An 11,789-nucleotide genomic window follows, 5' to 3' on the forward strand; every position below is an offset into this window, starting at 1 on the left:
TAGTCCTGATTGCCCTAAGTTTATGCTTAAGCGATCATTTGTAGAAGATAATGTTCGTATTTTTAGACATCTTCTGGGTGGGGAAACATGGCATGATGTTTACGCAGCTAGAACAATGGATGATAAGATGAGCTTGTTTATGTCCTCTATAGAGTTTTATTTCATTCAGGCTTTTCCTGAGAAAAGGGTTCGGATTCGTGGGCGTTCTCCAAATGCCAAAGTGTCTTTAACCCAGGAGCAAATTGAGCTACGTGATTTGGTTGCGCATTGGTATTATAAAACTAAAGACCTGAGTTCTTCTGATGAGAGAAGAAAACAATACCTTTCTTTGAAGAGGCAATATAGGGCTAGTGTGAGGGAAGCTAAGTCATCTAAAGTTAAACATTTACTGCAGACTTCCTCAAATAAAGTTAAGACTGTGTGGGACATAGTGAACGAGCATAGAGGTAAGGCAAGAGTTTTGGCAGATATCCCTCGAACCATCAAGGATAGTAAAGGAGTCATTATTAGGGATCCGAAGGACGTTTCTAACTTGTTCAATGATTTCTTCATTAATGTGTCGAATGCAAGTTCATCTTCCATATCGTTGTCTCTTCTTCAACAACAATCATGTGCAGGGGTGTCTTCATTTTTCTTTTCACCTGTTTCTGAAGTGGAAGTATCTGACATCATCAGATCTATAAAAGCAAAGGCTTCTTCTGGCTTCGACAATATATCATCGAAGCTTCTTAAATCATGTACGGAGTATTTTGTTAGGCCACTTGCTCATTTGATAAATTTTTCGTTTGAAAATGGCCTGTTTCCTGACATTTTAAAGTTGTCTATAGTGAAGCCGTTACATAAAAGGGGACTGGTTGAGGAACTTGATAATTTCAGGCCTATTTCGATTGGATCGACATTTTCTAAGGTGTTTGAGAAGGCAGTTTTGATAAGGTTAACGGCTTTCCTGGAGAGTAATAAAGTTATGTTTGACAAACAGTTTGGCTTTGTCAAGGGAGGCTCAACTGTGAAGGCAATGTTTGCTCTCTTGGATAAAGTTGTTAAAGCTCTTGATGAAGGACAGTTTTCTACTGGTATCTTTTTTGATTTGAGAAAAGCATTTGACATGGTTTCGCATGAACTTCTTTTGCAAAAGCTTGACAGAGTGGGTGTGCGTGGCTTGGCAAATCAATGGCTGTCATCTTTCTTGAGTCAGCGTAGACAAGTTGTGGAAATTCCATACGTTGACGTAAATACTAGGAAAAGATGCTTTTCTGACGAGCAGATTGTCAAGACGGGTGTGCCACAGGGCTCCATACTTGGACCCTTCCTCTTTATTTTGTATGTGAATGACCTCAGCAGTTGTGTTTCGAGGGGCTTGTTGTGTTTGTTTGCTGACGACACATCACTTGTAATTGATGAGTCTTGTCGTTTCAATATGGAGATAAATACGTTTGTTCAGTGTAATTCAATAGTCCAGTGGTTTCAGAGTAATGGTTTGGCCGTGAATACTGATAAAACTACATTGCTAGATTTTTCAATTTCATCAAGACGCAATGACTCTTTGAGTGTTTGGGTTGGCGATACAGAGGTTTGTTCTGAGCAAATGGTCAAGTTTTTAGGCCTAATTGTCGATAGGAATCTTAGCTTCTCCTTTCATGTAAATCATGTCGCACGTAAAGTCTGTGCTGGTATTTTTGTTCTTCGTAGACTTTCATCTTTCACGGGCACCGATGTGCTTCTAACTTCATATTTTGCATTAGTTTATCCCTACCTTTCATACGCTGTTGAAATTTGGGGTTTTGAAAATTGCAGAACAAACCATGTCTTTCTTTTGCAGAAGAAAGCGGTGAGAGCTATTGCTGGCATCCGTCAATCAGAATCCTGCAAATCACACTTTAAGAACTTCAATCTGCTTACTTTTCCAAGTATATATATTTACCACACATTGGTCTTTTTTAAGCAAAACCAGGGCATTTTCGAGTCACTAATTCCGCAGTCCGGACACTGTCTCAGAAATAGCAACAAATTAAATATTCCCCCCCATGCAACCTCTTTTTTCAAACATCACTGTTTTTATAATGCCGTAATTTTTTATAATTCTCTTCCTGTGGACCTAAAGAATGTAAATGATATAATGGTCTTTAAGAGAACACTGAAGGCTTTTTTAATAGAAAAATGTTTCTACACCCTCAGTGAATTTATTGGAAATAAATAGTCTGTATGATGTAAAATTAATTAGTTTTAATAATTGATTAATTATAATATATAAATATTAATAATTGATTAATAATAATTTTATAGATACAAAACTGTACATGTGTTTTTTTTTTAAATATTTATGACGCAATCCAATGCATGTTACATGTCTGATGGAAATAAAGGATATTTGATTTGATTTGATTTGAAGCAACTTTGGAACAAAGTTTGTGGACACTCTTCTCATTATCAAATCCTCGGTTAAAATCGAACATACTGACCCAATGTTGACTCCAATTTCTCTGCTAGTTCTTGGACTATAAGACGATGGTGACTAAATTTTGCACTTGTTCAATAACATTCTCATTCCGGCTAGTCGATGACCCGCCTGAATGCAATTCACTTTCCACTAATATTTGACCATTTTTGAATTGATTGTACCACTCTTTTATTCAAGTACTGCTCATGACAGACTCCCCAAAAGCTTGTTGAGTTGCTGTTTAGTAGTAAAGCGTCAAAACCGGTACCTATTTCTCATTCTTACAGACACAAAACTAGGTTGTAAATAATTTGCTTAATACGTCTAGATGCAGAAACATACAAGCATTAGTTTAATGTAACTCCTCTAATTATAGTTCTATTAGTTAGTTTGTGGTTAATGTTCAAACTCATGTATCTATACATTTGATCTTACGACCAGACAGTTTGTCGACCAGCTGCGCCTCACGGTGTGTGATATTTTATATACATGAAATTAAATGTGATGACAAAATGTATAATTTTATAGTACCATTGAAAATAATATTATTAATGCTGTAAAATGATTTTTAAAATGCAATATAATTTCTTTCACGGTTAGTTCTTTTTCGCTTTGATTGCAATTTTGCAAGAACTTTTCTCAACAGTGTTGCATTTTCTCAGCTTGTTTCACAAAATGCGACAACTGAGATCACAGCTTAAACCCTGCTAAGAGTGCTCAACAATACTCAAGTAAACAGATTACCGGAAACCTTACACAGCATTTAATATCACTATGTGGTCGGGTTAATACCAAAATACTGAGTAACAAACAATATTTTTAAATTAGAACCATCAATATTACCAACCAATTTTGATTAATTAATTGTAGCAAATAACTGTATAAACTTTATAACAAATTTCAAACTGTAATCATCATATTCCTTCTAAAAGTGATTTTCATTTAAAATAAAAAAAGCACAATTAAATTTAGTATATTTAATTAAATAGCTTTAAATAATAATAAACTTTGTTTTATTGCCTTCAATAGATCTATTCTAGACTGATGCTGAAAACTCAGGTAAATAGAAAGATAATTGTAAGAAGAGAACCATTTCAACCTCTTTAAAATGGTTTGTTTTTGTTACTCAGGAGGAAGCTGCAGTATAATAAGTGGCCACCACAACAATCAAATCTATGTATTCGTGATTATCTAAAATTACTGAAACCAAAATGTCAATCCAAATTACGTTACAGATATTAAAAATTTCAGTATAGATCTTACAATTATAGTAAATGAATTACTACTTTGTTTGCATTAGCTTGTAACTATAATGTCAAACTGAATTAGATTATAAACTTTTAAGATTGTATTATAGTTAAGCTATATTTTTATGTAAAAGGATTATAGGTAGGCCTATTTAAGATCATAGGAAAATAATAATACTTAGTAATTTTTTTATAACCATACCAAACAAACCTCTTTACAAAATGACGGTCAATTTGCAGTGGTATATCTGCATATACTGATAGGTCAAAACTATAATTTATTTGAAAGTTCTTAGTTGGTTTTGTTCCAACTAAAATAGTACATAATATAGTACACTATATTCATCAAACCAAATTTTTAGTGTAAAAAAATGTTGTCCTCTCAAAGTGCATTTATTGTAATGTCATGTTTGTTTTAACTATACGATTTCCTCCTTTATTTCTGTTTTTATTACCTCACTACAAACTGGACACTTTGGATTTAAAAGAGCAATTGATCATTATGTAGCTATTTCAATATTTAAAAATACATTTTGACACAAAAAGTGCATGTTCACTGTCATTGTTCTTGCTGATGTCATCAGTCACACTATGCAAATGATTTTACTTTGTTTGAATTAGCTTAGGCTGCAAAATAATATGTAGCCACCATCTCAATCGAATCAACGATGTTTATGATTATCGAATCATCGATATTAATGAGTATTCAATCTTCAATATTTTAACATCGTTTAACAGTATTTTAAATAGATATTCTAATACCATATTTTTAACAAAACAATACAGAAAACTCAAGTAATAAATAGAAAGATGATAGTGCTATACTTGATGTAAATAAAAATGGGTTGCCAAAAAACTCCTTCCAAAGTTTTAACTTAACATGTAGGTTAGTGAGGAGATTGAGGAAGATAATAAAATGGTGGGTTGAAAACAGTGCTTTAGGTGTTAAAAGAATCAAAATAATGTGATGTTTTGGGCTCTAGTCCAAAGCGTCCACTGCCACAACCGAAACATGATTATCGATTATAAATATCAATACTATCGAATACAACAGTAACCTATAGATATTCATAATTACCATTTCCAGCTGATTTTATTTTATTACGTACTGAATAGGCTAGTAACATCAATTTCAGTTGTTATTTCGTTTATGTAGTGAGTATGTTAGTGACAATGAGAACAACAATGGCGATGAATATGCAGATGTGGGGCCAAAATGTATTTTTAAACTTTAAGCAATGTTTTAAATTGTTGCAAGACAACGAGCTTGCTCCTGTAAATCCAAAGTTTCCAGTATGTAGTGAGGAGATGAAAACCAGAATCCTATTTTGGCCTAAAAACAAAAGTTTATGACCATTTTACTGTTAACCAGAGTACAACTTTGTAGATCCAGTAACTTCTGCAAACTCCCAAACTATAGAATCTAATTAGTCTCAGAAGTGACTGTATTTCTGATCATCTTGCATGGAATGTATGTATTAACGAGAAGTAATGATTATATTCAAAAACTAGAATATACAAAACAATTATATGTCCAGTGCTTTTGTATGGATCTGAAACGTGGAGGCTAAATAAGAAGGATGAGAAAAAGCTTCTAGTTTTCGAGAATAAAATTTTACGTAAAATTTATGGGCCATCATATGAACAAGGGGTATGGAGAAGAAAACATAATAGAGAAATCAGGGAGCTCTACAATAGTACGGATGTAATAGGAGAAATAAAGTGCAGAAGACTCCGTTGGGCAGGCCATGTTTTGAGAAGAGGAGTGCAAACTGAGGAGGGTAATGTACGGTAACCCAGAAGGAAGACGGCCCCGTGGGAGACCGAAAGTGAGATGGTGGAACCAGGTGAAGGCTGATATGGAGAAGATGGGCGCTTCAGAGGAAGATGCAGAGGACTGTTCAAGATGGAGGAGCTTTGTTGGTGCGGCTAAATATCACCTCCGATATAAATGGCCCTGAGAGTAAGTAAGTAAGAGTAAGTAATGATTATTGGTGGTGATCTATTCAAGAATTCTTTAAATGCTATCACATTATGTCTACCCTGTAAAATAATTGTAAGTACTACGTGACTCAAGAGTAGTTTAAATACAGTTTAGTTAGTTTATACATTTGAAATAAATACATTTCACATATAAAAGTATAGATTCTCAATAATACAATTTTGAAAATATAAAATTTAATTCAATCTTATTGTTCAAAATTTATTCAAAGATCAATCTTGTTTGGAAATACTTTCAAAGTAAAATCAAGTTGGTTTGGTTCTTGACTAATGTCGGCAAGAACAATAACGTACATGTGTTCTTTGTTACACAAGGCGTCACGTTTATCCTTGAAAATAGTTAAGGATAGGCTATGTAAATGTATTGTTTTATTTGTAATTATGATAATTATACATTATATTTTAACTTACAAGTTAAACTATAAACAATAAATATTAATTGTTATATATTAATTTGTAAGATTTAAAACCAGAAAACTAATTTGTTCCTTGAAATATCTATTACGTTATTTGGTCAGACATTTTGCTTTCAGTACTTTTGGATGGTTGGATGGTCATGAATATCGATGAGGGGAGACTTTAATAAGCGGCCTACACTCGTTATTCGGTTGTTTTGATCGAATGGTTCGATATATTATCCAACTTCGATATGTAAATATCGTATAAAATAAGAGTTATAATAAATTACCGTAACAAGAAGATTCTTGTACATTATATTTCAGGACATAAATTTTACAATGACATTACAAAAAAAAAAACAACAAAATTAACTATGGCCTAGTCTTAGATATCAAAGAAACCTTACAATATTTATAACTTGCTCAGCTTGATAACAACGAGGGTAAATCTTAAGATCAGCGACTACCGCTCCAACCGCCGTAATTTTTTGCATACTAACACAGGTTAACGTAATTTCACCGTGTTAGAATGCAAAAAATTACGGCGATCGGAGCGGTAGTCGCTAATCTTAAGATTTACCACAACGAGTAACCATTCTTGTGAAATGGAGCAAATAATTCTCCTCATGGGTTACCAGGATCCAAACCCACAATGTTGAAACCACTTTTAAAAACAAATCTCGTCACTTGTAAGAAATATCTCACATATATTTCTCAGATTTATTGCTATTTTCAAAGACTTAAAATGTTAGGTACTTCTTGCTGTTTATTATTTACATTACAATTACTGTAACTAATAAGTTGAAATCATATTCTAAGTTAAATGAATTGTAATATTGAATTATTCCTTTGGATGAAAACAATTGAACCATTTGATTGAAACAACCAAATAATGAATGTAGGCCTCTTATTAAAGTCTACCCATCGATGATTAGATATCATTCGATAATCATGATCCAATTGGGGCGGTGATCCGCTTATTATACTGCAGCTACGTTTGGTTATTTGAGGACATGACACTGAACAGTGTTTGTATTCTCACTAACTTTTAAAAGGCTCAGAGGCTATTATGCCTTCCTGCAAGACAGTATATCTGTCATGTAAATGTCAATTTAATGAATAAAAGTTTGGCTTTATGGACAAGAAATTGGTTTTAGAGTAAGAAAAAAAGGATATAGCTTATATTATTAGCTTTAGCCAACAATTCAAACAGAAATAGCAATACTTACCGATACTTGACTTCTCTTCACCTAACCATTACTATGTGTCAACAGTATTTTTTTTGTTCATCCGAATATTGGGTAGGGTACGATAAGCGGACCCGGTTTTTTATATCGAAATTGGCAAACGATATTACTTAATCATAACCATCAATATAACTAATCGATACTGGTTAATTATTTTGAACAATTAACTTAATCTATATCAACAGCTGTAAACACTTTCAAATAATACACGCAGGCGTATTATAATTACATATACGATTACGTGTATGTATAACAATAATAATTATTGGGTCATTCCATACCAAATCAACCAATGGTCTGAACCTTGACCTCTCAGATTTGTATGATTTTTTGTTTATGTGTTCTACCCACAAGAAATAGTTAAAATCCAAAATTTCAAATTTTTTGGGCTTTTCGTTTTTGAGTTACAGGCATTTAAAAAGCCAAAAAAATACAGTTTTCAGTCACTTTACAATTATTTTAAAATGAGCTAAAATTTGTAGCATTCTCTTCAATTAGATGTATCACATGACTATGTTACATACATTTACAAATTTTCAAAAATATTCAAAAAACATTTTTTGAAATTCCTAAAATACGCTCCCTTGGATTTGATCAGGAAAAATATATGTATTGCTCATTATCATTGACTACATACATGAAAAGTTTCAGGATACATCTAATAATATATAATTACTTGTGTATAATTAAACAATTCAATAATTATGACATAAACCATATGAATTGTGGCTCATAATTATTTATGTGTTTTCCCGTTTGATCAATTTTGTTTATTATTTATGCCACTTCTTATTTATTTATGAGTTTTCCTATATACTCATATTTTAATTTAAAACATATGATTGTTATTTAGGGCTAGGCTATAGATACTTTTGTATCAATTTATAGTCTAGGATTCGAGATGCGAATATTCGGTATCGATGATTATATTCTTCGATATAAAAAAACCGGGTCCGCTTAACGTTGTTAACCATATGTTTTTAAGTGCTTGCTAAAAATGGGCTTACATTTTATAGGTTAGCCTAATCGTTAGAAATAAATAGACTAAGGCCTACATTATTTCATTACATAAACCTGATAGTTGATAATTAACTAGGCCTAGCTATATTACCATGAATACTGACCATTTAACTTAGATTTACAAAATTAAATCTAATATACAAGCTATGTCATGTGTATATTATTGTAATAAGTAAAACCAAAATTAGCAAGCTAAACAATGACCAGCAAACAATTGAAAAGTCAGGGCAAAGCAAGGGTATGATGTAAAAAAAATACATTTTTCAAATTACCAGGGTACTATTATTCTTTGGTTTAACACCTGAAATTTACTTAGTAAGGATGTTTTAGTTTAAATTTAAACCCTAATTAAATAATTATGTTTAAGGTTTCTTGAGTAGAACTTTTATTAATGCAATGAAAATTGAGAGCCACAACCTAGCCCAATTCTAGATTAGGCATTTTTGTGTCAATATATTGATTTCTTATAATATTCACTTAAAGAGACAATTTTGCAAGTAGTTATTTGCTTACCTTCTCTCGCTTTTAAATAGACGGTGTTCGCAACAATATTCTCTAATTCCATGAGTTCCAGTTTGCTCGATTTCCCGTTCCCCGGGCCGATATCGACCCTCTCCCATGAAAGATGTTTACTTCGATGTAGACGACGGGGTGTGGTGGAGCGGGGAAGATGGCGTTTTCAGGAGTTCTGTGCAATACCACCACTCATACTAAGAAATGGTCATTACAGTCACTCACATTCAAAAACTTAACTTTAGTTCTATATAAAACAATAGTTTTTAAAATACGAAACACTAATATAAAAGATGACTACTAATTAAGTATAGTAAAACAACAAATGTCACAGACTGAGACAAGACGTCGTCCGCTAAGAGATGCTGAACTTGAGCAGAGCCTTCTAGATCAAGATAAATTAAATCTTGCGGAGGCTGTGACGTCTGCAATGGACCCAAAGAGGCTAACTTACACCTTATGAACTGACCAAATGGGTATACTATCATAAAAGTATTTAAACACTTAAAAAATATATATATACTAAAAGGATGTATCAGGACTCGATTGAATGTTTCAGTTATATAAACTAAATAAGTGACGAAGGAAATTTTTAGGACTTATACATAATGCAAGTATTTGAAAACTATTAGTATTCATTCATTATGGAGGTTTACTCTCAAACATTCTATCTGTGAGACGTAGTAACCCAGTAGTTATAATCGATCGAACAAATTCCAGATTATGTAAACTGGAAAGTCACACTCCCTCTGCGGAATCGTATGTGGACTCGGCTATTGAGGAAATGAATGAGAGGACCCTTCGTGCTAAAAATGTCATGGTGTTTGGCCTTAGCGAGAGTAAGAAAGGGTCTGTGCAGGACAAGATCTTGGACGACAAGACAAGATTTCAGTCTATAGTTGCAGCTATCGATCCTGGTATTGATGTCCATAAATTCAAGTTCTTCCGAGTGGGCAAAACTTCTGGCATCAAACCTCGTCCCATCAAGAATGTCGTCGGGCACGAGGCTATTGTTAACAAAAGTACTAGGGCTGCCACCAAGGATATAATGTCGGGACTGGGCGATGACTTTTCCTAAGTATCTGTTGGACGTGATAGAACCAAGAACGAAGCAATGCGTCTCAAGCACCTTAGAGTTGAGTTGGCTCGTCGATCAGACTCGGGTGAAAGTAACCTCACAATTAAGTACATCAACGGCAATCCCAAGATTGTACAGACAAAAAACGGATAATCTCCAACGGCACTACACAACTCAATTTACTCTATCAAAACGTCAATGGAATTCGATCTAAGTTAAGTTCTCTGCATGCTGTCATCCCTATTTGTTTATATAATGTTGTTATCTTTACTGAAACAAACTTGAACTCATCTATTTCATCATCGGAGATTGGCTTTGATGACTTTGTTGTCTATCGCAAGGGCCACTCAGCCCTTGCCAGCAGTAAACAGGGTGGTGGTGGCATCCTGATAGCTGTTAACAGGACTCTTCATTCTTCTGAGATCATGCAGCCTGATCTGCCGGTTGAGACTCTGTGTGTACTTGTCGGACTTAACCCCTTGTTGAAGATTCTGATCTGTGCTTTTTACATACCTCCACGGTCTCCAACAGGGATCTACTCTTTTTTTGCTGAGTCGCTCACTGAAACTATCTCCACTTGCCACAACTTCGATGCGGTTTTGATTACCGGTGATTTCAATTTGCCTGGCTTCAACTGGATTAACCCTGACTTACCCGTTGCTCCTCCTCCTGTGAGGGTTCTTCTGGGCCTTGCTTCTCAACTGGATTTATCACAGATCAGTGATGTCCTCAATGTTCGGGGAGTCCAATTGGATTTGATATTTGGCCCGTCTGACCTTTTTACTGTCTCTTTGGAGGACGATCCACTTCTTGCATCTGAACCCTGTCACCCTGCCCTTGGCGTTACCAGTGTTGCTTTTTGCCCAATGAATTCTCGTGCTGACCACCCCACATATATTCGGAATACTGTGAGGTGTAACTTAGAAGCGGTAAGATGTGATCTCCAGCATGGAATAGCTCGACTTGATTATAATTGAAATGATGTTAACCTCCTTTTCTCCAGCTTCTGCAAACAACTTGGGGATTGCATTAGATCCCACTCTCCCTGGAAGCGTGTTGGTCCCTCTGTATTTCCTAGGTGGTTCTCTAAAGAATTGAAGGAGCTAGTCATATTTAAGAAGATACTTCACAAGAGGTTCAAACTATCTCACGATGAGATGGACTATCGTTCGTTCTGCAAGAATCCGAGAGTGTTGCCGGACCATCTCCAGGGAATGCCGTGCTAGCTACGTGGGTTACGTAAACTCTACTATCTCCTCGAACGTCAAGGTGTTCTGGAGCTTCGTGAATGACCCCAATCGCACATCTACCACTCCTTCTTCACTTAGACTTGGCAACATTGAGGTCTCTGCTCCTTTTGAGATGTGCGAGCTCTTTGCCACCTACTTTTCCTCTGTATACACACCTGCATCTTCCAAAGCTCTGCCTGTTCCGCCCTTCAATACCTCCTTTGTCTTCTCTGATTGCTCCGTCTCACTTGATGCCGTTCACGGAAAACTCGTTGCTCTTGACTCTGCTAAGGGATGTGGTCCTGATGAGGTTACTCCGGGGGTCCTCAATTTTTGTCACTCTGAACTAGCTCCTCTGCTCTGCTTTCTGTTCAACCTCAGCTTGTCCACTGGAATTTTCCATGATGCTCTCAAGGATGGATTCGTGATCCCTATAATGAAGTCTGGCGATTGCAGTGACGCTACTAACTACAGACCGATTGTGATACAATCTGTTCTGAGTAAGGTGTTTTAGAGCCTCATTCTGGACATGCTGCAGCCTCTCTTTAAGCATGTTATCATTGATGAGCAGCACGGTTTCCTCACAGGAAGGTGAACGGAAACAAACCTCCTTTCACTC

The 11,789-nt window shown here is 35.0% G+C and overlaps 1 protein-coding gene across 1 annotated transcript in view; it reads right to left on the reverse strand.

Annotated features, from left to right (window-relative positions):
* The window catches only part of LOC124359216 (G protein-coupled receptor kinase 2), a 72,545-nt gene extending 63,311 nt beyond the window's left edge, over positions 1-9,234 (reverse strand). The window contains exon 1 of the mRNA XM_046811780.1: positions 8,864-9,234. Within this exon, the coding sequence (XP_046667736.1) occupies positions 8,864-8,915 (52 nt within the window). The 5' untranslated portion in view covers positions 8,916-9,234. The remainder of the gene's footprint in view (positions 1-8,863) is intronic.
* Between the last annotated feature and the right edge of the window lie 2,555 nt (positions 9,235-11,789).

This window comes from Homalodisca vitripennis, chromosome 4 (genome assembly GCF_021130785.1).
Source record: "Homalodisca vitripennis isolate AUS2020 chromosome 4, UT_GWSS_2.1, whole genome shotgun sequence".
NCBI lineage: Eukaryota > Metazoa > Arthropoda > Insecta > Hemiptera > Cicadellidae > Homalodisca > Homalodisca vitripennis.